The sequence below is a fragment of the Mauremys reevesii genome, linkage group 10, assembly GCF_016161935.1.
Source record: "Mauremys reevesii isolate NIE-2019 linkage group 10, ASM1616193v1, whole genome shotgun sequence".
NCBI lineage: Eukaryota > Metazoa > Chordata > Testudines > Geoemydidae > Mauremys > Mauremys reevesii.
This window is the reverse complement of record NC_052632.1, coordinates 6,235,234-6,263,119: the sequence shown is the minus strand read 5'-3', so window position 1 is coordinate 6,263,119 and position 27,886 is coordinate 6,235,234. Positions and strand designations below refer to the sequence as shown.

The 27,886-nt window shown below is 46.0% G+C and overlaps 3 protein-coding genes across 6 annotated transcripts in view; 1 reads left to right on the top strand and 2 right to left on the bottom strand.

The window, feature by feature from the left end:
• Window positions 1–5,441, bottom strand: part of DPP8 (dipeptidyl peptidase 8) — a 50,773-nt gene extending 45,332 nt beyond the window's left edge. The window contains exon 1 of one of the 2 annotated variants that reach the window (XR_005585666.1): window positions 5,128–5,441. The gene's annotated coding sequence lies outside the window, so the exon portion shown is untranslated. The remainder of the gene's footprint in view (window positions 1–5,127) is intronic. The other variant, XM_039492515.1, reaches the window with a different exon arrangement.
• HACD3 (3-hydroxyacyl-CoA dehydratase 3) lies at window positions 289–19,376 on the top strand. The gene is made up of 11 exons (XM_039492521.1): window positions 289–567; window positions 1,325–1,367; window positions 2,663–2,736; window positions 8,228–8,392; window positions 10,662–10,716; window positions 11,246–11,356; window positions 12,279–12,406; window positions 13,012–13,124; window positions 13,853–13,959; window positions 15,868–15,999; window positions 16,981–19,376. The coding sequence occupies exons 1-11, from the start codon at window positions 325–327 to the stop codon at window positions 17,055–17,057; spliced, it is 1,248 nt and encodes a 415-aa protein (XP_039348455.1). The 5' UTR covers window positions 289–324; the 3' UTR covers window positions 17,058–19,376.
• A 138-nt stretch (window positions 19,377–19,514) lies between these two features.
• The window catches only part of INTS14 (integrator complex subunit 14), a 17,725-nt gene continuing 9,353 nt past the window's right edge, over window positions 19,515–27,886 (bottom strand). For all 3 annotated transcript variants that reach the window (XM_039492519.1, XM_039492518.1, XM_039492520.1), the window contains 6 exons: window positions 24,672–24,764; window positions 22,767–22,911; window positions 22,374–22,507; window positions 22,158–22,276; window positions 21,707–21,772; window positions 19,515–20,539 (listed from right to left, as the gene is read on the bottom strand). In XM_039492519.1, coding sequence (XP_039348453.1) covers window positions 20,288–20,539; window positions 21,707–21,772; window positions 22,158–22,276; window positions 22,374–22,507; window positions 22,767–22,911; window positions 24,672–24,764 — 809 coding nt within the window. In that variant the 3' untranslated portion in view covers window positions 19,515–20,287. The remainder of the gene's footprint in view (window positions 20,540–21,706; window positions 21,773–22,157; window positions 22,277–22,373; window positions 22,508–22,766; window positions 22,912–24,671; window positions 24,765–27,886) is intronic.

Below are 27,886 nucleotides of genomic sequence, written 5' to 3'. Positions count from 1 at the left end.
CACCTGCACCAGCGCCACCCATGGCCCGGCTGCACCATGCACTGCCTAGCCCACCTGCACCAGTGCCAACCCATGGCCCGGCTGCACCGTGCTCCGGTGCTACCCGTGGTCCAGCTGCACCATGTACTGCCTAGCCTAACAGCACCAGTGCCAACCCATAGCCCACCTGCACCATGCACTGCCTAGCCCACCTGCACCAGCGCCACCCATGGCCCGGCTGCACCGTGCCCCGGTGCTACCCGTGGTCCAGCCGCACCAGACACAGTCTAGGACGTACCAAGCCCTCGCCTGGGCCCAGCCCCACAGGGCACCTGACTCCCGCAGATGGGCAGGAAGAGCCAGCGGCAGGGCGCGTGCGCACCGGCCCGCGAGCTCGCTCCGCCCCGCGTTCCGGGCAGCCACCCCGGCCTCGCCAGGCGCCGCGCGGAGCTGTGGGAGCCCGTCCCGTCCCGGCCGGTTCCGGCCGCCGCCATCATGCAGAGCCAGAGCCAGAGCCTGACCCCGCACGTGCACTGGGCGCAGCGGCACAGCGAGCTCTACCTGCGGGTGGACCTGAGCGACGTGCAGGTACCGCCGGGCCCCGTGTCCCGCCCGGTGCACGGGGCAGGCAGCCCGGGGAGCCGCCCCCACCCCGCTATACAACGCTCCGCTTGCATGCAGTGCGCGTGCAGCCCAGGGAGACTCCGATCCCGTGCACAGCAGGGCATGCAACCCAGCGAGCCTCCCCCTCCCCATGCATGGGAAATGCAGCCCAGGGAGACTCCGATCCCGTACACAGCAGGGCATGCAACCCAGCGAGCTCCCCTCCCATGCATGGGAAATGCAGCCCAGGGAGACTCCGATCCCGTGCACAGCAGGGCATGCAACCCAGCGAGCCTCCCCCTCCCCAGGCATGGGAAATGCAGGCCAGGGAGACACTCCTTCACTTCTGTACTATGCCCCTGTCCCAGGCATGGTGTGTACAGCCCAGGGAGACACCCCATCCCTCCTGCTCGACAGCACCCCTCTCCCATTGGCTGCATAAAACCCAGGGAGACCCTCCTCTCCTTGTACAGGGCTGACCCATCCTGTGCATGGTGTATACAGCCCAGGGAGACTAACTACACTTCCCCCCATCTCATGCCAGGTGCATTAGGCATTTGGCTCCAAGAAAAAGGCTCGAGCACCACAGGTGTAACTGGAACCTGCGCACTTTGCTGCTTGACGCTCCCAGGCTTTTCTGGGTCATATTCTGAATCCCGCTCAATTACTACAATCCTGGCATTAAGCAGTTTGTTTGAAACGGGTACACGCCTGCCGCCTAAAACATCTTCTCTTTCCTCAGAGCCCCGAGATCACCATTACGGATAACGTGCTTCATTTCAAAGGTAGGTGACTACATTTGTTTTAAAGTTAATAGCATTCCTGACCCCTCTGCGCAGGGGTGGACCCCTAGCGACATGCGGCCTAGCTGGACAGAGGGTAGGATTGCCAAGGGATTACTGGCCACAACTTTTCTAATTTCTTTTCTTGGTCATAATGATTTAGGCCCCGATCCCGGACCCCTACACTTGCCCAGAGGAGCTTGAACATCAGAGCCTGTAGGCAGAAGTGTAACACAATACAGCTGGAGCTGGTGGTTTGGGGGTTTCAGATAAATGTCCTAGGTATAGGTGTAGTAGTTGATAGGATCACCACTATTTTTTTTTAAATTAAATATGACCTTCTACAAAAACAAACCAACTGTGCACCACATTTAAATATGTCAGCTGATTTTCCATGCATCTTTCCCTAAACTTCACATTGAAAGCAGTATTGCTGTCACAAAGGCCTTGTGTGGAAATACTATCAGGTTTTGGACCAGGAACTAAAATTCAATTTGAAAGGTAAATAGATTCCTTTGTAGAGGTTTTTTGTTTTGTTTTGAGTGAGCAGTTCAACCTTAAAGGACTGAGTTTGCTGTTTTGCTTGTCAGGTTAGTGCTAGGCACACACTGTTGCTTTTTTTGCATTAGGAATCTACTCTGTATCTTTCATACTGCATCCTTGAGCCTGTTTACCACTCTTGTGGCCCTGAAGCCTATGGTAAAAAAGTAATGTGGTGGCTTAGATTGTATCGAGCTTGATGTGGACAGGATTATTTTACAATGACAACCTTTAAAATGGTATATTTTTTGATGAGCCTGCTGGCTTTCAGAGGATTTTATGGGGAAGGACCTGGCTTTGGAGGAGACTGATGAATCCTGGCGCGTATTTGCACTCTGTCATCACTGATGTTTTAGGGATTTCACCATTGCATCTTAAGTTGGGCAGCTGATCCTTTGCTGAGATTGCTCCCACTGGGTGGAACTTGCTCCTCCCGGAGCCTCATCCATTCCTGCCTCACAGGAAGGTCCTTTTCCAGCACTCTTCTCTGTCATAGCGAATGTCGACTCCCCATAAGGCACCTAGCGCATTTTTAAATGTCACTTCGTTAAAAGCGAATGAAATTCTAAAAATCTGTAACGCTGTCTTTGCATGTCCATTATTAAATAGTTTGATCATGCAGCACATTGGAGCAGGAGAGGGCACTTTGTAAATATGATTCAGTGTTTGTTTAAAGTACATTTTGCAGACTGTGGGGGCGGGGGGGGGGAGAGAACTCTGTAGTATCTTTAAACTGTTTGTTGCTCGTTTTCTTTTAGCCCAGGGTCATGGTGCCAAGGGGGACAACGTATATGAATTTCAGCTTGCATTTCTAGAACCGGTCATGCCCCAAGTATGTATTTTTTTCTTCTATGTTTTACAAAAGAAAAAGTATTACTGTTAAAAAAACAAAAGGAAATGGCTATGCTTTAAATCTCCTGGGATGCTATTTAGAATTGTTGCTTTGCTTCCTGATGCTGTAACAGATGATTTTACTAATGTTTGATGTTCTAAATGCTGTACATGTTCAACACCCTGTCTTTGAGCCCGATTCCGCAACCTTTACTCACACGGCTCTCACGCTGCTCTCATAAATATGGGTTTACGGGAACATGGCTTTAAATTAATTACAGAAGCGAGTGGCTTAAAAAAATTTACTGGAGCAGTAAAATAGTAGAGAATCTAGCAGTTTTTCTGAACTAAACATCCCAGGTTGGGGGAAAATACCATCCGCTGTTAAGTTAGCATATGTGAAGCGCAGCCTCTCTGCAATAAATCAATAACACCTCTTAGATATTGTGACCTTGCTAAAAATCTTGACGTGCTCTCATGGCTTGTACGAATTACTCAGAATCCCAGCACGAACATGTTGCAACTCTCTTACTGTGAAGCGCTGTTTTATTTCCTGTCTTGTAACTGGTAAGATTGACCCTTCCCGGCACACCAAGATCTGCCTGTCCTTTTAGTCACAGGGGGTCCTGCAGAACTGATCTTCACTCCCAGTGGGGAGCAGCTGTAGCAAGACTTGTCCTGGCTTTTTTTTATTTGCCCACTCGGAATAGCTGCAGTAAATCTGGGAAATTCCTTCCTTGGGGCAGATAGAACTTCCCTTCCCATCTCGCTGAGCAGAGAAGAAAGGGGAGGAGGCACTTCCCTTGAAATGCAGAATTTAGCTCCGATCTGGAGAGGTAAATTGCTGAATTCCAAGGGAATTGCCAACTCATCAATATAGAAGTGAAGCTTTGCAGTAAAAAAAGCAAAAGTTCTTTGATTTACACTCCCCTATAATCAGAGTTCCAGGCCTTGTCTACCCAAAGATTTGCAACAAAATAACAAAAGGTGAGAATTAAAATTGATCTATTGTGGTGCCTGGGTACTCTTAGAGCAGAATAAAAAAGTGTTGATCTATTTAACTAAAGTCAGCTGGCTACTACACTCTAGTCGCTCCTATTCCAAGATAAGTGTCCACTCACAAAACGGCATCGAAATGACGACATTGGCTTTAGCAAACTGATTTAGTTAAATTGGCACAGGCCTATGTGGGGACCAGCCATTAATCTAACCCCAAATCGCTCTGAGCACGTCCTGCTGTATTTGTGCACCTGCACAGCCTCCTTGCCAATGCATAACAGTGTCTTTTCCCTAAGAGGCTTGACATGTGTTGAAAATCTCTGATAGAGACCTAACAACATGCTGGCAGGCTGTGCGGGTAATCTGAGGCCAGGACTGGAGAGCGAGCTATGGCTCCCAACGGAAGTGGCATCTTGAGTGTCATATTACTAGACAGCATGGAAATCTAACCAGAGGTGGTCAGGAGGGAGAATTGGCTGACTGGGAAGTACTCCAGCACTGCTCCTGCTTTAAGGGATGATTGTTCCATTAGTTTCTGTATTACAAAAACAACCCCCCCCCCCCACTCCTATCCAAGGGAGCTCCAGTGACCTCATCTGCAGTGGTACAGCACACGGGGAGAGGTGGCCTCTGAGGCCATATTGCTGCAGATGAGGTCACCGAGGTGCTGGAACCCACTGGACCAGCACAGCTGTGCCAGCCAAAGTCCATAGCGTAGATTCAGTTACAGTTACAAAACAATGCTTTGACTGGTATAGGAGGAGCGCTTTGCTCATAGAGTGTACCTGTAGTCCTATACCAGTGAAGCACTCCCAGTGTGGACTCAGCTATTTCTGGCAAAGTTATGGTATAGTGAAACAAGCTATGCCAGTAAAAGCACAGTTTTGCAGATATCATTGAATCTGCACTAGGGACTTTTGCTACACCCCTATGTTGATCAGGGAACTCACCTCTTCACAGCCCTGGCCCACACAGGCGTGCTGGCAAAAGTCCCTAGCATAGACCTGGCCTTAGGCAAGCAGGTCCCAGCTCACTTGTAGTGCTATAGATCAAAACCAACATCTTCAAATCCCTTGGAAGCCATTAGGCACCCAGGGCAGGTCACAGCACTGATAGAACATGCTAATTAAAGGGCTGCTGGGTTTTGCACCAGTGTGAGTTTCTGGATGGATCGGAGATGCAGCCCCATGCAGAGTGCACTGACAAAGGAGTGGAGAATGGTAGCAGGGGGTGAATGTGCGTAGAGGAAACCACTGTACTGTGCTGGTGCCACATAGGTTGGAGAAAAGCTGTTGCTCTCCAGTCAGCTAGTAGGTGGGAAATTGAGCCACCCCAAGATTGCAAACTCAAACAACAAAACATGGAAACACCCTTACTGAGAGGCAGATCTTACCTTCTAGTTGCCTTCTCCAGTCTTCTAGCATCTGTCATATCAGACTGAGCTCAGCCAGTCGGCCCTCATTTGAGCTAGACATGGAGTAAGGTGATCAGCAGTACTGGCTGACTTGGAGGGGAGAGAGCAGGGCATCACCAGCACCCTCAGACAGGAGGAACAAATGCCACCATCTTTTTAGATGACTCAGCAAGAGCAACAGAATCCTCCTCAAATGCTGCAGTGATCTGCAGGTGGGTGAGCACCACCTTGCAATCAGTGGTAACAAACCATTTCCTATTAGCTGATGGAGCTAATGATCCTGCCGTGGACAGATGACTTTCATCCCTTCCTTCCCAAATCACCTCACCAGTTTTTTCAATAAATTTAATCAAGGGTGGGGCCGGCCTGTGACTAGGTTGTTGAATAGATTAAGAGCCCCATGGTTGTGCAGCTCAGCTGTTTTACATCTTCCCTAGAAATATCTGTAGGTCCAGTCACTCTAGTTCTCTAACCACAGCATCAGCCTTATTGACATGATAACCTACTGTCACAGGGTTAAATCTGGGATGTTTGCAGGTGGCTCCATACTGGTAGCTCATATTTTCAGAGATGGCTGCTAGCCAGCTTGCAAGTAAACAAAAGTCTTTAACTGTCCATTAATTATCCATTGTCTCCACCACATCCAAGGAGAGCCACACAGCTCTGCTGCCAGAGGGAAGTAATCAGAGCTCCTTCCCCACTCTGTGATGTATGTAAATATCATTAAAGTAGGTGTAGGAGTGGATGGAGGTAGGCCACGCCCCCCTGGCTATACTAGGATAGACCTGGAATGAAGGACCATTCACTGAAGATGCACCTGATCATGTGTCTCAGGGTGGTTGAGTTAGAAACAATTTAACTTGCCTGCTTGAAGAAATTAAGGTTTGATTAAAACTCCAGTTCCTTCATAAGACCTCAAAAACATGAACACTTCAGTTCCAGAAATGAGATTTTGGACCTAAAACTTGGAAGTTTAATTGTTGTTATTTTATTTCAGCCCCATTTTTAACCCGAACTCCGCACATGCGCTCCTCAATACGTACTGTCCCTCGCTATCAAACAGTGGGTTATTTTAGTCTTGTGTGCATTGTAATCTCCTATATTGAGAATTTCAATTGGCAGAAGCCTTGGCCCTTAACAGTTGGAGAGTCCTGGACAGACGGTATCTAGCTAATAGCTGGAATAGGACACAGAGAGGCAGTTTTGTAAATATATTTAGACAATCAAGGATATAGTAGTTGTTTTGTGGGGTGTTCAAAAATACTGAGGGTGAAAATTCCACAAGGCACCTATCTGGTCCTTTGTGGCAGGTTTCCGTACCACTAACTTGCTGGTTAAACTCAGGCAACTGACTGTTCTCTCTGAGGGGGGGCAGGTGTCATAGTTAGGAGATGGAGTTACCGTCCTGTATGAACTAGCCCCAGTAGAAACATGGAGAAGTGGCTTTCCCGCCATTTGCCCTGGTTCTTTGGTACTTTCTAGGTGCCTGGTCCATGACCTTCATGTGCAAACGTGTGGTCACCAGTCTGGGTTTTTCTCTGTCACAGGAGCTGATAAAATAAGAAAAGCGCAAAAGAGCTGAGAAGTTTTCACTTTGACTTGCAGCTACACAAGCGGCCTCTCGGCACTTCCATATTTCTAGGTTATTTTAAGACCTTTTAAAATTGGGGCAGTTGCCTCTTGGGAAAGAGAGACCCCTTTCTTTCAGTTGTTACCACTGTACGTTTTGTCAGTGAGAACTCACCGCAGCCAGTTCTAGCAGTATCTTTACACTTGGCCTGAAGTGTATTTATTAAGGAGGATTGGGTGGTTCAGGGTATGGCTAACAGGCCCCAGCACTTTTTGCATTCAGGTCACTGGTTGATTGATAATTACCCTCTAATGCAGTGTCACCAGCCAGTCGATCGCGGTGCATCTGGCAGTGAATCTCAGCCACTGAGACTGAGATTGTCAGAGGCTCCATGATGAACCGGGCGATCGCGATCAGGTTGCCAACCCTCCTGCAGCCAAACCGGGAATTGGGCCACTAACAACGTGGCGGCGCAGTGGGGCTAAGGTAGGCTTCCTGCCACTCCCAGAAGCTGCTGCCATGTCTGGCAGCGGCTCCTGGAGGGGAAGGGGGCGGTTCCTGTTCCCAGCCAATGGGAGCTGCGGGGGCAGTGCCTGCAGACAGGGCAGTGCGTGAAGCCATCTCCCCCTCCCCCGGAGCTGCTGCCGGACATGGCGCTGCGTCCGGGAGTGGCGTGGGGCTAGGGCAGGCAGGGAGCCTGCCTTCGCCCTGCTGCACCACTGCCCGGGAGCTGTCTGAGGTAAGCAGCGCCTGGTCAGAGCCCACACACCAAACCCCTCCTGCCCACCAACCCCTTCCCCCAGCCTGCCCTCCCAGAGCCTGCATCCTGCACCCCCAGCCTTGAGCCCCCCGCACCTGAACTCCCTCTAGAGCCTGCACCCCCTTCTGCACCCCAAGCCCCAGGTCTGAGCCCCCTCCTGCACCCTGTATCCCTTCTGCACCCCAACCTGCTCCCGGAGCCAGCAGCCCTAACCCCCTGCCAGAGCCTGCATCCCGCACCCCAATCCCCTGCCCCAGCCTTGAGCCCCCCACACCTGAACTCCCTCTAGAGCCTGTGGCTGTGGATACTGAACTGCCTTCTCTCCCTTACAGTATATCGATCCTGCAGTTGGGGCATGATCGCCGCTCACGCAGCCGAGCTTGGTTTAATCTAGCTAGCTCCAGCCCCAGAGCTGTGAAGCTGCAGCAGCCTGGGCTTCCGTGGGGGCTGGCTGCTAGCTGGAGGAAAACTAGCTCAGGTTTGTCTGCGCAAGCTGCTCACTCCCCGTGACTGGCATGTAGACAAATCCTTAGACACAACCCCTCTACGTCTGGGCTGGGACAGCACGAATAAGCCGCACTGCTGCTGCCTGTGTTATATGTATATGGATGATAGACGACTTAGCTCTCCAGAGCTGTCAGCACAGAACCTTTCACCAGCCCTGATTGAATCAAAAACATTCTTGTCATGAGGGCTCCAGTTCTAAAGAGGCCCGTGCTTGAGTCTGCCCCGCATTGTGTGTTTCGCAGCTGGTGTACAAGGTGACTCAAAGGCAGCTGAACATCACCGTGCAGAAAAAAGAAAGCAACTGGTGGGAAAGACTCACCAAACAGGAGAGGCGCCCGTTGTTCCTAGCCCCTGATTTTGATCGCTGGCAAGATGAGTCGGATGCTGAAATGGAACTCAAAGCAAAGGTCAGGACTCCGCGCGCTTTCGGAGCAGTCTAAAATAAGCAGACTAAGAAATACATGTCCTAAGAAATACATAGACTTTTGCCACCGAGTTAACGTATTTATATTTCTGTTTATTTGGAGTGCTGTCTAGTGTGCTGGTTGCAAGATCCAAATGAAACAATAATAAACGGATTCAGTCTAATGACCTGTAACTAAAAGGGGGAGGCACTACTAGGTGAGGGGTTTGGTTTCAAATGAGCAATATCTGTAAGTTATACACAGAGGCCCCAGGCTGGATCAGAGTCCCATTGTGCTAGACGTTATATAAACATAAATGGATGGTCCTTGCCCAGAAGAGCTAACAATGTAAATAAGCTGAAATCCATGGGGTAGCTGATGTTGGCAGAGGGCTCAAGCTATCTGGCCTACCTACAAACCAAGGTCTCCAAAAGGTGAAGTGCCTCGCCCTGAGAGACAGCCTGCCTCTGCTCTCCTTAGACGAGACTGTCTCAAGCACGGGCTCGCCTTTTGCTTGTGCTGTTATTAGAGTTGGCCCCAAATCAAAATGCTCCCAAATGGATCTGGCTCTGAACCTGGCAGGTTATAGCCCCTAGGCCAGTGGTTCTCAAACTTTTTTTCCCACGGACCACTTGAAAATTGCTGAGGGTCTCAGCGGAGCACTCAATGATCTTTCCAAATGTTGTTTGTACCGTTAGCTAACTATTGTAAAGTGCTTCGGATAAAAGCGCTATATAAAAAAAATTAACGTTTTTTTTGTTCTACAAATAAAAGCACACCACTCACATTTTATTATCAATAGTCTTACCTTCTAGTGCGATGGATGCGCCCTCTCTCCCCCACTGCAGCAGCCCCCAAGCTGGGGCTGGGAAGGAGGGGGGTCTCTCCCCTGCCACAGAGCTGAGGCTGGGAAGGAGGGGGGGGGTCTCTCCCCTGCCACAGAGCTGAGGCTGGGAAGGAAGGCCGTCTCTCCCTGGCAGCCGCAGCTCTGGAACTGGGGAAAGTCACCTCTTTCTCTGGCCTCTGCAGCCCTGCACATCCCAAATTCCGCCCCCGCTTCTCTCCCCACTGCCTCTCCCACCTACCCTCTATTCCTCCCCAAGGCCACCACCTCACCTTACATACGCTTCTTCTCCAGGGTCCACTCACCTAATTAGTGGAGCCATGCCTGCGCAGCTCCACTAATTAGGTGGGTGGCCCTTTGTTCTTTTGTGTGCGGCCGCCCAGGCACGCACCTTAGAGGGAACTATCCGCGGACCATCTGAATGGAACTCGCGGACCACAGTTTGAGAACCTCTGCCCTAGATAGTGTGTGCTGTTTCCTCCAGTCAAAGACCAAGAGAGACTCCATCCTTAGAGGTTTTTAAGGCCCGGCTTGACAAAGCCCTGGCTGGGATGATTTAGTTGGGGTTGGTCCTGCTTTGAGCAGGGGGTTGGACTAGATGACTTTCTGAGGTCTCTTCCAACCCTATTATTCTATGACTCCCTTTCTAAAACATCCCAGCCTCGCTTGTGTGAAAAGCAGGAGTGTCCCAAGGTTGTTTCTAAAATAAGGATTTCTAGGTGGAGTGTCCAGAAGTAGCCTCCTGAGCCACCAGGTTGGCCCTGTGTTTACATCCAGCTACGTGGTAATTCAAATGCTCTCTACAGCATTCAGAATGGTTAGCAAAGAAATAACAATCTCTCTTGGAAAGGACGCAAGCACCCATGCAAAGTGTGAGTGGTGTCAGTTCTACAAGAAACACTGCCCCATGGTCAGAAGGACAAGTCTATTTCTTCCATCCTAATGACCACGTAAATTATACAGGATATAGCAAAGGGCTATTTTGATTTATATGGTAATCCAGAGTGACGTGACTTCTTCCCAGGAGGTAACAATTGTTGGTGTTAAATGGTCTGAAGAGAGCGAGAGGACGATTTCACACTTTCATAAAAAAAGGAACAGTTTTGAGTGGTGGTAATGATCAAGAATTAACATGGAAAATGGCAGTTTTCACAGGAAAAAACATATTCATTAGATGAAAATATATAACGGAGGTTGCATAGCTGGTTAGACAACCATTAGCTATTGCAGTAACACTCTTTCCTGACAATGAAGAATTTGCAGTTTTGCCTCGGTGAAAAATTTAACACATTAGACTAGTAAGAGGATATTAGCTGAGTCTAAAACCCCACTAGCTTTGCAGCAGAACAGTTAACTAAATAGTAGCTGCTAATTTCTGTATTGAAATACTACATTAACACCCTTTAAAACTTTACCCCTAATTTTTAGGAAGAAGAAGAAAGGATTAACAAAATCCGAATTGAATCCAGAGTCCCTAAAGACCGTAAGTGACTGTATCTTTAAATTGGTTGGGTTGATTTGGTGGATAAGATAGTGGCAATAGTTTGCTTATGCACACCATAGGCAAAATATTACCTCTGTAAGCATGCACTTAAGTACTTCCGATGCTATCACAGTTGTGTTGATAGACGTGTTGTCTCTCTAAAACTAGCATACAGCACTTTATTATGTATATAACTACTTACAAACTTAGTAAAACCACACTACTGTTTCACAGGGGATTTGATAATTTTTGTCATCAATAGTGCAAACAGGTGATGTGAAAGCCCAGCCCAAGCTGAGATAGGTGCAGCATTCCTGTTATTTCAGTGCTGAGTTTTCCTTGAGTCCACATGGCAAATTGTTTGGTGGTCCTGTATTATCTGGAATAGAGTGAAACCTTGTTTTCTCTTGTAACCCATCTTCAGATTTGAAAGGCTAACTCACTAACCCACCTCACTACTGAGAGCCAGTTGCACAAAATAGGAATGCTGTTGCCTTTTGCTAACACGATTGTTTAACATTGATTGTAGCTTTCAGACAGCTGAAGAGAGGATATTTGTTCATGTATAACCTTGTGCAGTTTTTGGGGTTCTCCTGGATTTTTGTGAATATGACAGTTCGCCTGTTTATCTTAGGAAAAGGCAAGTAATAAGCACTATTTTATCCATGCTATTTCTTCCTCCTTTCACCCTTTGCAGTAATTTCTAAACAATGACATCTAAATTAAGCCACATGAAACTGTAAATACTTAATTGAAATGCACAGCAAAACCCTCCCAGAAGTTGTTATAACATTAAGGACAGGACCTGTAGATAATCACATATCCTGTGATGTATGGGCATCAGTAATATTTGCTGTAATCTGTAAAAGCTAAATTTTAATTTTAAAAAAGGAAGTGCGCTGCGGGGTGGGGTGGGGAGATGAAAACTGTCTCACTCGAGGCAAGGTGGGTGATGTAATATCTTTTATTGGACCAACTTCTGTTGGTGAGAGAAACAAGGTCGGTGTGGCTTGAAAGCTTGTCTCTGTCATCAGCAGAAGGTGGTCCAGTAAAATATATTATCTCACCCACCTTGTGTGTCTACTGTCCTGGAACTGACATGGCTACAACTCCACTACCTCACACTCAAGACAGACATTTCTTACCTTTAGAGAGCCAGTATTACTAAAAATGGATTGGCTTGAATGTTATTTTACTAAAAGATCCAATTGTCCATTCTGTTAATCCACAGCACAACCCTCTTTCTTTTCCATATTATTTACTGAAATAGCTCTAATTGTCCTTGCATTGGAGGTTAGACATGATGACCCTTGCGGTCCCTTCTAACCCTACGATTCTGGGATACTGTCAGCATAGGACTTTTACTTTGATCGGGTAAAGTTTTTAAGGCTTTTACTCTGACTTCCACTAGCCTGCAGATAGGCTGAACACTACATTTTCCCAATCCAAATCTAGTTCTAAAATCATGAGTGAGTTAGTATATGTTGGGGGCTGTGTAGTTAAGCTGACTTCCCCCAGCAGGCAAATTCAGATGCCTTAAAGCGGTCTTTTGTTTCTGATAGATTCCTTCTACGATACATTTCACACCATTGCTGACATGATGTATTTCTGTCAGACGCTCGCATTTATAGAGATCCTGAACTCACTAGTAGGAATCGTCAGGTCACCACTTATACCTTCTTTGCTCCAGGTAATATTTTAAGATTCCTCGCACCCCAGGTTATTACAGTTTATATTGTGATAGTCTTAGACATGACTGTGGGGGGGAGGGAGGTGAGGAGGAAATGGCATCAATTTGGACTTACCCCTGGGATATCTTTTGCCCCGTAGGTAGGAATCCATGCTTCCTAGCCTGGGTTGGTAGACTACCTTCTTGGGTTGTGTGATGAGACAAGGAGTTGGGGCAAAGACAAGAACACCGGAGTGGGGGTGGGGATCCTCATGCACTTGGACCAGCTGAACTTCCCACAGCAAACACACTGTGCTGCGAAAGGTGTGGCCACCTTCTCTCTCTGCGTCTGGGTTGGCCCCTAATACAGCTGGTCAGTGTGTACAAGGACTACAGGCTTAGGAAGCACTTCCCCAGCCCACAGCTCAGCTCCAGGGGCACGTGCCCTGGTCTTCCAGCACCACTAATATGCCCTGGCCCTGACCCTGAACTGCATGCGCCCAGGGCTCAAAAGGAGCCTGTGCTGTGTATTTCTAGTGGTAGGGGCTCACTGTTGCCCTCTGACTGTGCCGCATGGGTATCTGTCCAGTATACTTACATGTATGTGTTGGGGTTTTGTTAAACAGGTACTCGGAAGAAATTTTGTCTTGTTTATTGTCCTTGGAAATGTGGAGGAAATGCAAAGCAAAGCGGTGGTGTTCTTTGTATTTTACTGCTGGAGTATTATTGAGCTATTCAGGTTTGTAGGATTTTCCTTTGACATGCATGGAATGCCAGGGCTCTACTGAAAAACAGCCATTGCTTTCAAATAATTTTGATTTTGCCATTAAGAAACACCCTGTGGCATTTGCATTATAGCCCCTGCTGGTAAAACATTCCTTGGACTCAGATTTGCCACAGCATAACTGTCTTGCTAGCTTCCTGTATCTGGCAGAGTCTGGGACTGATTCCAATGTGAGATGCGAGAACCTATGTTGCTCCGTGTCTGGGAAAACTTGCTGTTATGTTCCTCTACCCATTTCCAGCCCTTGGTAGGGAAATCTCATTTTCATGTCACTTTCCACAAGAAATTCAGACCTTTGGCTAAAGAATTTGATGGATTCTGGAATTTCTGGTGTTCGTCAGGAAAAACTACATTGTATTCTATTCATTTTTTGGGATCTAAATTGAAATATTGGTTGAAGAAAGCAGGCAGTTAACCCTATCCAGGTTGCCAGGATAACAGGTCTAGTACTGTAAGTTGTGAGAGGAAAAACATACCTGCCGCAGCTCCGTATGAAACAGTCCCTTTTTAATATTCGTAATCATTATTTACAAAGAAGATAATAGTTAAACGAATTTATCATGTTTATCATGAATATTTGACATTCACGACATCATACAGTGATTATGCCCAATATTGTAACTTAAGAGGAAAGTTAAACTTTTAAGTAATGTCTGTCTTTCAAACTTTGAATTTTATTCTAGGTATCCATTCTACATGCTTTCCTGCATTGATATAGAATGGAAATTACTAACTTGGATCCGATATACCATCTGGATTCCTCTCTATCCTTTAGGTGGCTTGGCAGAAGGTAAGCTTCAAAAACACAGCCTTGTAGATCATGCTGCTCTGTATAGAGATGAGAGAGTAATTCATACTTTGGTTTCAATGGTGGAATTGAAAAACCTGAAAACCATTAGTTTATTTTGAACCAAAATTAATTTTTTTTGACAAAACCAAAATAATTTCATTCTGATCAAACGCAAAGTTTCAAAACGAAACTGCTAGTTTTGAAGCAACATTTTGAGGGTTAGTTTCAAAATACAATGCTGAATAGATTTGTTTTGGCTTCTACATTTTCCCCCCTTGTTTGTATTTGGCCAAAACCATTTGCTGAATTTAACCTGAATTTTAATAGCTTTGGTCGCCTCACAATTGCATTTTTGGCAAATTTGTTAGTCAACTGAAAATGTTCACCCAGCTCTTGTTAAGTCAAATGCACTGTACTGTGCCTTGGTCACGTCTGAAGGGTGAAAGCTAAGGGTAATGGGCCCCAGTTCCCAGTGTTTGCATAACAAAAGCCATCGCAATAATTGGCAGCCTTGCTGGGAGTGTCAGAGAGACCTAAGGTTGGATTGGTGCAGAAACTGAACTTACCTCTGACCTGTAGAGGTGCAGGAGTGAAGCACGTCTGCAGCAGGGAAGCTTACACTTTCACTGGCCTTTCTGTACTTCGCCCTTTGGATACGTAGAGGACTTCAGTCTCCAGCTCTGTCACTTTCTTCAGCCACCCTAACACCTCCCGTAACACCTCAAGAAGAAATGTTTGGATTGCCAGGCTGGTGCATCTTGGAGCTACACTGGCGTGAGCCAGATCTCCTCCCAGCTGAAGGCACAAATGAAGGCATTGCTAGAAGCTTTGGGAAAAGTTACATGGCCTGAGCTGCTCAAAAACTAGTTACAAAGTGATTGGAGCAGCTGGAGCAAGAGTCGATGCTAGTTGTCTGCGCTTGAAATAATCCTTCTAGGCTAAGGGGGAAGAGAGGAGAATGGTCCCGTCAGGCTGTCTCCCTTCCCAAAAGAGAGAGACTATTTAAAGTGAGGTAGGAAGCACAGGCCTCCTAATAAACAGGAAGAGCAGGAGAAGACAACGTGAGGCATTGGCACAAGCAATCACCCCACACATGGTTGCACAGGAAAACAGATGCACAATTTATGTACTTTTTTTGGCTGGTTTGGGTTGTTGCTTTTCTTCGGTTCTCTGGGTTGACTTTCTTCATAGTGAGATTTGGGAGAAGCCGTTTTTCACTGTTTGTGTGTGAAAACACTGTATGGTCCCTATCCCCTCCTCCTGCCGCAGGGAAGTAGAGCTGTGTCTGGGTGCTTCGTCACTCAGGGAGTCTGGCTCAGTCCCCCGGGGGTGGAGGACGTGATGGCCGCACCCCTTAGAAAGGGCACGGACCTGGCTCTTGAATTGCACAGGGGACCCACGAGTAATCTTGGCTCCAAGACCCTGGATCTTGGGACACTCACAGGGTGCCACTCTTCCTGGAGCTCCTCCACCCACTGGCTCTGTGACCGTGCTACCAGTGGTTGCAGTGGAAGGGGGTAAAAGCCACAGTGTGGAAGTAGTCTCCAGGCTGCAGCTCCTATTCCCGTAGAGCCCTAAGTACAATGAGAGGAAGAAAGAGCAGAGCGCACTGAACCTAGCCAGCAAGGCTAATATCTTGCTGCTATGGGTGGATTCATAGCATCGCCCACCAACGCCAACAAACAAAAGTAGGAAAATATCATGACTTAGGTGCAGCTGTGTTTAAAGATGCCACTTAAAACTAGTTTGTGCTGAAGTCTCCCTAGATTACAAGAGCTGGTCAGAATGGATCAAAATATTTTACCATTAAAAGAGAACAACTTTGAGAAGCTTCGTTTTTTGACCAGCTCTCAAGTTTACCTTGTCCTTTGTATTTTGCCTATAATCTTCTTGGCCTTCTGCTTTCAGCCATGTCTCTGATTCAGGCCATTCCGATCTTCAGTGAAACAGGGAAGTTTAGTTTCACACTGCCGTATCCGATGAGCGTTACAATCAAATTTTCATTCTTTCTTCAAATCTACCTTATATTGTTATTTTTAGGTAAGTTTTTGTTGTTGTTTCATTGTGTTTCTCGCCTGTTGAAATACCAAAAGTCAGTTATGTACAAAAAAGGAGTAATAGATTGCAACTTTAAATTATCATATCTGATAGGTCATTGTTATACCGATTTGACTGAGCTTAAACTGTTGTCATACTTGTAGTGAATAGCACAGGTTAACCCAAAAGGAGACCTCAATAACAGATCACCTCGAAGCACATGCAGATACATCAGAGGCCAAAATATTACAATTATTGTATCAGTATCATTGGGTAAAAGTGGGACTTCTGCAGAATTTTGCTGGATTCTTTGTGTAGTTCAAAACTACACAGATGTTAACCAAAATACACTGATACTAGTGGAGTATGAAGAAGCAGTTCCCTGAAGAGCTTCACAGGAGGTTTGGGTTTTTTTAATGGTAGTTTAGTGTTTAACTGATCGGCTACAATTGTTTGTTCTCTATAATTATTGGAGCAATGATAAAAGTGTTGTGTGCAGGTTGAGCCTACAGCTCTGTGGATCCAAAAGTCTCATTGAAGTCAGAGGAATACAGAATCTAGCCCATGATTTTAAAATGAAAATGTTGAACTCCAAACTTGATTCCATCTGATTAAAAAAAAGACTTAAATGACACCAACCCTGTTTCTGTTGTTTAGTCTGATGTGGGCTGTTTAGGTTTGTGACACTTTTTCTCACAAGTTATCACAAGATTCTAGAATTATTTCTCCCTCCCTCCATCTTCAATACGCTACCCCTAAAGGGTGATAACCAGAACTCCTAAGCAACCCTACAATAACAAACAGTGTGGGTTGTTGCAGTCTTAACCCTACCCCAGCAAGGACTCACTTGTCTTTAGCTTTCATCGTTTTATGTCCATATGTGAGAAGAAAATCCGAAATGACTTTTAACTCAGTGCAGTTATCTGGCATAAGTACTCTGCAGTGATTTTTCAGTTCTTCCTAAACAATTATTTCTCTTTTCAGGTTTGTTTATAAACTTGCGTCACCTCTACAAGCAAAGGAGGCAGCATCTTGGATCAAAAAAGAGAAAGATGAAGTAAAACAGGGACTACAATGCTTTCCTAGACCTAACTTATCTTAATGACAGGAGCCTCTGATTCTTACAATTTTACCTATTATAATAATGGAAAGGATTTTCTACAGCTAAATGATCATGTTAGATTTCATAGTGACTCTTCAGATAGCATTCCCATACATTGTATTGAGTTCCTCTTCAATCATATACGCATGGCACTTAATGTTGAACAATGGCAATATTTAAACGTGTTTCCTATCAGTTACCATATTATAAAAAGAAATCCTAGTCGCAAAAAACTGAGCAGCTCTAACTGGGAATAGAAGAGTTATTTTTAATTGGATATTTGCTCTCTTTCAGATATTGAATGCAGATAAGGCTTGTGATGCTGGGGTATAATATTTCATACCATCCACTCCATGCTATGTGAAACTGACTAGGAGTGGGCTGAGGAGCTGAGAAATGTATTTATTAATGGTCAGTGCTAGGTCTCCTTTTTTTCAGCAGGCTTTTGCTGATGCATTTAAACCTGGGAGCAACTAGTGTCAGCATTGGACGCCACCAGCTTGTTCTTAACGCATGTATGATAGGAAGGCTTCATCTCGCTCCCCCATGGAATAGAAATACGTAGTGGTGTCCAGCAGCCCCTGGCCGGCTACATACATCCTAGCCAGTCATTAGTGGGAGCTACCTACTCCTTCAAATTTTCCTCACCAGCTGACATAGCTGCTACTTCACACAGCCTTGTGGTCACTAACTCTGCCCTTCCAGAGGGTGAGAATTTAAATGCCCAAACTCAGACACTGGAAAACCAGGCGGTGTAGGGATGAGGTTCCATTCCCTGCTATTCTTCCCCCCAGTAGCCCACAAAAATTAGAATTCCACCAGGAAATGCAGAGGTAAAGCAGGCCTCCCTTGAGGTGATCCCACAACCTTCCTACTACCATAGGGAGGCCAGCCCCTTGTCTGTTCTTTGGGAATGGTGGTGTAAGTGCTTGGCTCAAAGCCTGTTGAGAAGGAAGGAAGCACCTGTTTTCCGATTCCCTCCATGCAGAAGACTGCAGCTAAGGAGTCTGCATGCCAGGCTGGCCACTTGCTTTTGGGGTGCAGTGTTGGGAATCTAAGAAGTTAGGGACCATTTTGTTTTGTGTACCAGATCTCAGCAAATGGGAGGCAAGTGATGTTTCAGGTTTATGCCTTAGATGAATTGTAAAAGTTATTTTATTTGTTGAAAACAAAGAAAGCCCCATTGCTTAAAAATGAGCTGTTTTGAATAAAGGGTGCCATGACAAAGTGACTCCTACACCCCCACTCTGATCTGCCAGGATTTAGCCCCCTCTGACCCTTTGCATTTTCCCTGAAATTAACTAAAGTCTGATTTAAATTAAATTAATTGTAACCTTGACTACAGAACAGTTAGTTGCACTGTTGACCCAGCTGAGTCTAGTAGTCTTTCCCCCAGCACCCACTGTAACCCTTGTGCAAGTTAATTCCAGAGCAATCAATTTATTTCCATTCCACTGTTTGTATGGCTTTGTTTTACAAAAGCATAACACCAGAAAAAAAATAAGGTTGCTATATTTTCAATGTGAAATACCCTTTTCTCCAATGATTGTTATTGTGAGGTTAACACTAGAACATTTAGGTGGGGTTTTTGCAGAGACGTGGTCCAACCGCCACTGAAGGCATTCTGCAAAAAGACACCATCCTAAGGAACTTTCACCACTATCGAAGGGCAGGGCTACTCTTAAAATACTGCATCAGTGCAGCTGCAGCACTTAAGTGAAGACATACCTACCCCAACGGGTGAGTGTCTCCTCTTGGTGTAGTTAGTTAATCCACCTCCCCAGGAGGTGGTAGCTGTGTTGACAGGAGATGCTCTGTCTACACATGGGGTTAGGTCAGTATAACTGCGTGTCGCTCAGGGGTGTGATTTCACCCCTGAGTGACATGATTATACCAGTATAGGTCTGTAGCATAGACCTGGCCTAAATGTGTTAAAAGGAGCCTTTCTGTATGAAAGGCTAAAAAAGGCCATGGCCAGCTTCCTCAGGGTAGTTACACCATAATTTATACACTGTGTCACTTCTCCATACACATCTATTTGACAGTGAATGAAGGGATTGAATATCTTGGTGCCGACACTGAGACACAGCATTCATTCTTTTAATTCCTTTAAAGGGCATTTAAACATTTATGAAATACATGGTTGTGAGGGTACGGGGCAGGCACTGCAACCCGTATTTGGTGTGATTTGCCATGGATCTTCAACTACTGAGTTTGCTTGTCCTTCAGAAGGCAGCTGAATGTGTATTTCTATTAATAAAGATTTACAAGCAAAGTCTTTCATTTTGCTATTTGTACAGCCTCTTATGCAAGTGAACAAGAGCAATTTGTTACCTGACCTTCATGATGGAAAGCCTCCGTAATGCTAAACACGCATGTCCGTTCTTTTGAAACTGGAACCAAAACCACTGAAAGCTTCCATAAAAAGTTACTCTTTATTTGTTAATGTGATAGCTTACAATTTTGTTAAAAAATGAACTTTTCTCTTGCTAGAATGTAAGTTACTATCTCAAATATGAATGTCTTGAGGCAAATGAGATACCTGAAAATTCAGTAACTTTACATTTTGAAGGGCAGGGCTTAAATCTTTAAAGTCAGGAATGCAATTACTGACAGCATGCAAAAATTGCCAACTATACATCTAACCACATGCAGTATTCATATGCCCAGTCTTTGACTGGGGAAGTCAAGGGCATGCAGCTGCACAGCTGACATTTTTGAAAGCCAGGCCCTAATAGATAACACCTGCCTTTCTCTTGAGAAAAGTTTTACACAGTGCTTTTGTGCACCAATCTAATAGTTACGGGTTATGTGTGGGGTTACCTGATGACTGGTTCTCAGGAGGGGGGAAGAGGGACAGTTCTAAGCCACTGGCACCAGTCCATTGCATATGCCAGCATTTTCCTCTCTCCTCTCACACACCTTAATAATCATACTATATAACCTCCATTCTTGTTGTGAGATTTCACGAGGCATTTAAAAATACAATTTCCAGGTAAAACTCTAAATCCACTAAGAGCTATACGAATTAATCCCAGATTAAGAAACTAGATTGTTTTAGAGCACCGGTTTGCATTGATAAAGTTCTTCAAACAATATCTGAGTCAGTCCTAGAAAACAAATATGACAGGAAAATTTGGACCACTTGAGACTTAAAAGTAATGTAGAGAAGGTTCTAAAAAGTGCATCTCATATTCTTTCAGTGCCGCTACTGGAGAAGTCTGTCTGCAGTGGAGTGATGTTATGGTCATAGGCGGCATATTCAGAGGTCCCATTACTTGCTGCTTTGAGTTGCTGAGCAGCATGAGTAAGCTGAAATGCTGCATCGGGATGAGCTGTATCAGGCAGCAACGTACACTCCCTTTCCAGCATATCCGCCACTCCTTTCAAAAGGTCCAAAAACCCAAAAGCCAAGGCTGCCTTGCGTAAACGGTTGAGTTCCTGGAAGGGAGAAAAGCCCCATTTAAAGTAATCTTGATTCTTCTGAAAGGATATTTTATTCATTGCAAATTTGGGGGAAGGGGCCCTCAGGCCACAGTTCTGGCAAGCTTCCCAAGTGCTCACAGCATAAGAGTGAATTCTAGCGCTGGTGCCAGATTGGAGACAGCAGATATAGCACACTACCATGTTAGCTTTCTCACAACACCCTCCCCACGTGCCTCAGCAGCTCTCGCCCCTGGCTCCAGGGCTCTGGTGGACAGCCCTGCACTTAGCAGAAGGGTGCGCTTTGTTATCCGCTCGCTTTCAGCCAATTTGTCCAGCAGAATGTATAGAATGTGATTTCTTAGATTGTAAACTCTTAGGGCAGGGCCCATAGCCTTGTATGTGTTTGTGGAGCACGTACCAGAACCCTGGTTGGGGTCTCTGGGGGGTTGCGTCACTGCTAGGCTTGAGGGAAGAATTATGGTTGTAGTCTGGTTTTACAGTGGTATCATGTAGCTAACTGTATCTGGCTTATTGGATTTCTTGTCCTCTGCACCATGGGTGGAACACACACTGATAGTTGACTTTGTTACCCAAGTATAGGCTGCTCTCTGCCTGAGCTCTCATTTCCTTCTGTGATGCCCTTTGATCCCTCAGTACTAGTACCTGCCGCTCTCCAATTCATTCGAGAGTCCAGCTGGCAATCTGCCCTTCCCCATGGAGATGTGTACACCACCTCTGGGATACATGGGATCACAAAGACCTTAGCAGATGCTAAGGTCAAAACCACCCATTCCTCTCCACTAAAATTCACCTCCCACCCTTGCTTCCTTGGGGCTCTGGCTTTCATTATTTACACCACCAGTGTAGAATCACAATCAATCACCTCTGGGATACAGGGGATCACTCTCAGACCTAGGTCTCCCTCAACTGAACCCAATATACTGTCCTGTCAGAGGAGCTTAGATCAGGGGATTCCAGGTTACAGCTTTACCAATCTGTACAATCGGTCAAGTATCTACCTCCCTCACAAGGGCTGTTGAGAATTACCGTTTGCAAAGCACTACAAGCTCTTTGGATAGAACATGCAGAGAATTATTAACCTCATCAGTCAACGCGCTCTACAGATCAAACTTCTATCAGTACAGTCACACGTTACATGCAAACCCATAACATGCTACTCACTTTGTAGAATGTCTGAGTTTTTTCAGGGAGTTTTCTTGCATTTCTCAAGATCTTCTGTACATCTGTCTGGAGAAAATAAAAAAAAAAACCATAACTTTTGCGGGAGGCTGCAGGAAAGAACCCCCACGTATACTGATAAATAATCACTTGATCATTCCTGCAGGTTCAGTGATCAGTCACTGATTATGCAGCTCATACAAACTAACATACAAATGGTTATTACACTAAACCAGATACCAGGCAAAGCTTTCATTAAACAAATTGCATGTGCCAAGGTGTTTTAATTATGACACTTCAAACAGGAAGCTTTAATATGAATTAAAGAAAAAAAAATTACACTAGATGGAAGTGACAGATATAGAGACCGTTCTACTGCCCGAGTAAGACGACCCTTTCAAAGCATTGATAGCTTTGGTGCTCTTGCACAGTTCAGTAAGTACTGAGTTGCTACCTGGAGGCCGCTTGGTTTGATCCACACAGTGACATTCTGCGCATAACTGCGCTTGTTTTTGGGCTGTAAGGGGAAAGGGCTTTTATTGTCATCTTCACCATAAGGATTTTCTTTAGCATCTGAAAGAAAATAAAGCTTTTTAAGAATAAGATGTGGCAAGGGCATTAACACAGAAAACATCAAATGCACGAGAGACTTTAAAATCTTGGTTACTACCTGAAATAGGCCCAAGTTGTGCCATTTTCCCTAGCCAAGGCAGGGGCTCAGGACCAGGTTCAAAGAGAGACATCATGAGGTTTGATTTCTTCTTACTATCAGCTTGAGAGTACAACATTCCATGCCATTCAGGCCTACAGAAAAGAGCAGACTGCTAAGGTCAAAACCATCCATTCCACACCCCTAAAATTCACCTCCCACCCTTGCTACCTTGGGGCTCCGGCTTTCATTATTTGTAAATTATTTACACTGCCAGTGCAGAATCACAGTAACACTAAACATTCTTGTCAAGCCACCTGGGGCTCACAGCTTGGCGTGAAGTATTTCATAGATGACTGGTCCCAAAGCATCACCATGAAAAGGGACTTTTCCAAGAGAAATGCACCTCCATACCCTAACTGAACAATGGCCACCATGCCTTCCACTTTCAGGCTCCCATGCAGCAGTACACAGAAGTTGGGTATTTTGCCAGCAATCTGATTAGCTGAATTCTCATCCTCAGTGTCATCAGTGATCCCCGGACCCACCTCATCACCTTCTGTGCAAAAAAACAAAACAAAAAAAATGAGAGAGATTCACACTCACTAGCGCTGCTTTGTTTTCTATCATGCTCGACACCTTACGACCTCTACCAGGCAAGTCACCCAGCAACAGCCACCTCATCAACCCAAAGCAAACCACCCTACAGTGCAGTTCAACAGAGCAACCTTCCTTACACGCAGCACCTTCTCTCTTTAGGAAAGCTACAATTCTCCAAAGCTTCCCAGGCCATTGGCACTTTGAAAACATGAGGTATTTCAATGCTATGGTTACTGGATGTCAGCCTCCTATCTGACAAGCTTGATCCTTTGCATTAAGCCTCCAGCATAGCAGTGGCACGAACAGCTGCCATGTGAGATGCCTGGGCGTGTGGGTGGTATGGCTAACGAGGCACATCATGGCATATAGTTCTACTGCAGTGGTTTTCAAACTTTTTGTATCAGTGACCTCTTTCACACCGCGAGCCTCTGAGTGTGACCACCCTCTCCCTTATATATTAAAAACGGGCATTTTATTTTAATTTAACAGGGGTTTGGGGCTGTCAGCCCCACAGAGCTGATAGCTCGCGACCCTCATGTAACCACCTTGCGACCCCCTCAGTTTGAGAACCCCCCCATGTCTGCCCTACTCACGAAACTCAGTTTCCAAAGAGTTGCCCCGGCCTCAGTTCAAGTGAAACTTCACCTTTGGGAAACCAGACTAACATACAAGGTTCCAACACTGCTGGTTGCCAGTGACCCCTTTTAAGGGAACCCTTAACCTCTCCCTTCATATGATTCTTTTTTGTCATGAGCAACTTACTGAGTTTTAGGAGCTGAAAAACAGCTGTGCTTTAGCCATCAGCATGAGGTTCCCACAGGGAAGAAAGGTTTGGCACAAAAGAGTGCGAATACACAGAGCCAAAACCCACTAACTGCATATTTGGTCCTTTCAAATTTTCCCAAGAGAAACCTCATCATATTTCCTCTTTGCTCCACTTAAGGAAGCATAACTAGGAACCACACTGAAAGGGCAGTAGAGGCCCTTCTGAATGTAACCACGAGCACACAGCAAGTGCAGACAAAGCAAAGCCTGAGATTTACCCAACCTTCCTTACTACTTACACCAGCCTCCTAGGCACAGATACAAACGTTAACAGAGAGGAGCAGTAGCTAGTGTTCCTGAATAACAATGGATAAATCAAAGCACAAATACCAACCTCTGTATTACCCCACCCACAAGGTGGGTGAGGGAATACCTTTTATTGGACACAAGCTTGTCTCTCTCACCAACAGAAGTTGGTTCAATAAAACATTACCTCACTACCTTGTCTCTCTAGTATCCTGGGACCAACATGGTTACAACTACACTGCAGACAAGCTCTGTTCTGAAGACCATTAAAAAAACCCCCAATCATTACAAGCAGATAAAAAGATGCATTAAACATTCAGCTTGATTGCTGAGCTAGAATTATTTTTATCTCTAAGTTCAGAAAGTTCTATTTATGATGTCACTAAAGAGACACTGTCCTTTTTATTAACGGTGCTGTTTTATGTACTGATGCACTTTTAAGAATCCTTTTTTTAAGAAAAGGCAAAGAGCTTGTGTTTAAGATTTCAATTTTAATGGGCTCATCAAAAAGTGTTCTCCAAATGGCATGGCACTTATCCTTTAAGAGATCTTTGGAATGTCTGGCTCTAATCTACCACCAGCAACCTTGGAAAACCTTGTCAATTACAAACAGTGCAATGTTCACTATTAGAAACAAAAATGGCTCACCTTTGTTGAGTGCAATAGGCAGTACCAAGTGTCTAGATAATACAGGAGGGCTAGAAATATCAGCTATATCTATAAAACCAACTATTTCTAGATCTGCAAAGAAACAAACAGTCACAAGTCAGCCCTGGAAACAGCTGAGGATTCATTCATGTTAAGTTTAACATCAAAATAGGAATACTCTTCCTTAGACTGTGAGCTTTTTGAAGCATAGACCATATATAACTGCAGCACTTCACACAATGGTGCCCCAATCTTGATTGGGACCTCCAGATGCCACCATAGTATAGTAAATATTTCTGAGTAACTTTAAGATGGGCAGTTGAAAAGCAGCTATAACAGACAGAACCTGGTGTGTCTAATGGAAGTTATCTATGAAATATGCTGCTACACAACATGCTTTTGTTCATTGGTACCTAACACTTTGCCCATAGGAGAGAAATAACCAGTCATCTTTAAGAACAAAAGGGCAGAGTATCTGCCCTGATCCACTCCTTTGCACTGCTCAGGTGGCACAAATGCCCCACCCCAGGATAGCCCCAGTGTGGAGAGTCCCTAGCAGATATAAAGCCAGGATGGCCACCTTCTACACCTCTGTTGGCAGAGCTCCTGTGCAGAGGGCAAAGAAGGGGAGTGGCCAAATCATGATGCTCTCTGATTATGCCCAGCTTGCACATGGTCCTTCAGAGACCATATCCAGCTGGCACAAGTTAGAGGAGCTCTTAGGCTATTCTATCTTGTGCTAAGGCCAAGAACCAGAGAACCTGACAGCCCTCTGGTCTGTTGCAAAGAATCTGTCCCAAAGGCTAATAACATTGATGTTTTCCATAGCTAAGTAATATATTGCTTAATTAAACTCACAAAGGCATTCAATGGTTGACTGAATATGTTGTAAGGTGTATTTTAATGGATGTAGAATGGAATCTTATTTATACCAAATGCCCTTATCTCAAATGACCAGAGATCCACCAACATATGTTAAATACAGTTAAAAGTCCTCTTGTTTGGATAAGTTTCATGCCCCCGATTTCATTCAGTTGCACAGTTTTCCGGTAGTTAACTCAATTAAAAATTTGATGTATACTAATCCAAATTCAGTATAGATCCAAATAAAAAGTGTTATTACTGTGTTCCCCACTCCAGATGGATTTCTCTTGCCGCTGAAAAATCAAGGAAACTTGAATGGCATTAATTTCAGAGTTCCTACTTCATTTATTAGAACAATTTAACCTTAATGGTGCACCCATCAGTTTTTGGAAAGAACCACACACTTTTTGATGAAGAATCCATATTGTTTAAGACATGTCACAGAGCAGGTTCGGGAAGGCAAGTTACCTCACAGAGTAACCTACCATAGCACTCTACTGCCAAATTGTAAAGAATAACATAAAAACAAAAGCACACAAGGCCAAGTGCTCTGCTGAGGAGGGAAATTTACTTTGGCATAATAAGCAGGCCTGGATTAATCAATGTACACTCTGTGCACTTGCACAGGGGGCCCCTGCCCACTGGATTTAAGTGAGTGCATTGCAAGCTGGCATGCGGGGTTGCAATTCTGTCATGGGGGGGGCAGTCGGGCAAATTTAAGTGAAGGTGAGGGGCCCTGCAATTTCCATAGTGCATAGCACTCCAACATTCTTTAGATCAGGCACTAATAACAAGTAAACCTTCATTCGGTAGGTCATATTTACAAATATTGCAGAGCGTATTCTATGCATTGTGTGCATGCCTCCACAACAGAATGCACCCCCTCTTCCCAGGTGAAACTTTGGTCTCTGGGATGAATGAGGAAGGTTACACTCTGCACAATTGTTTTTACAATGAATTTAGTGGTGGTGAGAGGGGCAAATTAACAACTCTTGGCGAATGAAGACATAAGTAAGGGCAATGCAAGCTTCCTCCATGTTCCAATGTCTCAATATCAGCCTTTGGAGGGTAGTTCAGACTCTATAGAATTCAACCCTTGGTTTCTCTGCTGAGGCTGCCAACAAAGGTGCCAATTGGTTCCAACTGAGATGGAGGCGGGAGGGTTTGTGATGCAGGCAAGTCTAGTAAGAACTGCCCTGACATCACCAGCTCATTTGCCACTGAGCAGCCATTAGAGCAGGGGTGGGCAAACTTTTCAGCCTGAGGGACACATCAGGTTTCCGAAATTATATGGAGGGCCGGTTAGGGGAGGCTGTGCCTCCCCAAACAGGCGTGGCCTGGCCCCAGCCCCCTATCCAAACCCCCTGCTTCTCGCTCCCTGACGGCCCCCTGGGACTCCTGTCCCCTGACAGCCCCTGGAACCCCTGCCCCTGACTGCCCCCCACCACCCCACCCAACCTCTCCTCTCATTCCTGACTGCCCCCTGGGGACCTCTGCCCCCATTCATCCCCCCCGTTCCCCGCCCTCTGACCACCCTGACCCCTATCCACACCCTTGCCCCTTGACCACCACCCTGAACTCCCCTGCCCTCTATCCAACCCCCTCGCTCCCTGCCCCCTTACCACACCGCCCAGCTGGAGCCAGCCACGCCAACACGCAGCACAAAGCACCGGGTCAAGCAGCAGCTTGCAGCTGCGCTGCCTGGCAAGAGCTCGCAGCCCCGCCACCCAGAGCACTGCGCCGGCGGCAGGGTGGGCTGAGGCTGCGGGGGAGGGGGAACAGCAAGGGAGGAGCTGGGGGCTAGCCTCCCTGGGTAGGAGTTCAGGGGCCGGGCAGGAGAGTCCCGTGGGCCGTAGTTTGCCCACCTCTGCATTAGAGGATAATGACTTCTGCTCGCCTCCAAGCTGGACTGATTTCAGATTAGTCTCCTAGAAGTGAAAGTCTCCATATCCTGAAGCAGCCAGCCTACCTCTAAGAGATACAGCCAGAGCCCACAGCCCAGGGTGCTGTGGTGGCTTTAAGACACCTGTGGACCCTCCCAGTCCTCACTTAGATAGCTCTGAGTGGTGCCTAGATTACATCAGGCTGTATAGGGCCAGAATCTCAGCAGGATTATGTACTGCTGCCCTACTCCCAACCTGCCCCTCCTGCCCTCTACAGCAGGCTTGCAAGGGAGTCCGTGGAAGACAGCCCACAGCTGTCCTCCACACTTCCTGCACTGTGGAGATTCTCAGCTGGCCACAGCTGGGGTTTTTAAAACCCTTCTACGCCACTCTGGCCCATCTGCCAGGTGTACAGGGGCCAAAACAGGGTGAGACTCTGACCCTTTGATGGCAGCTGTCGCTGGCCAT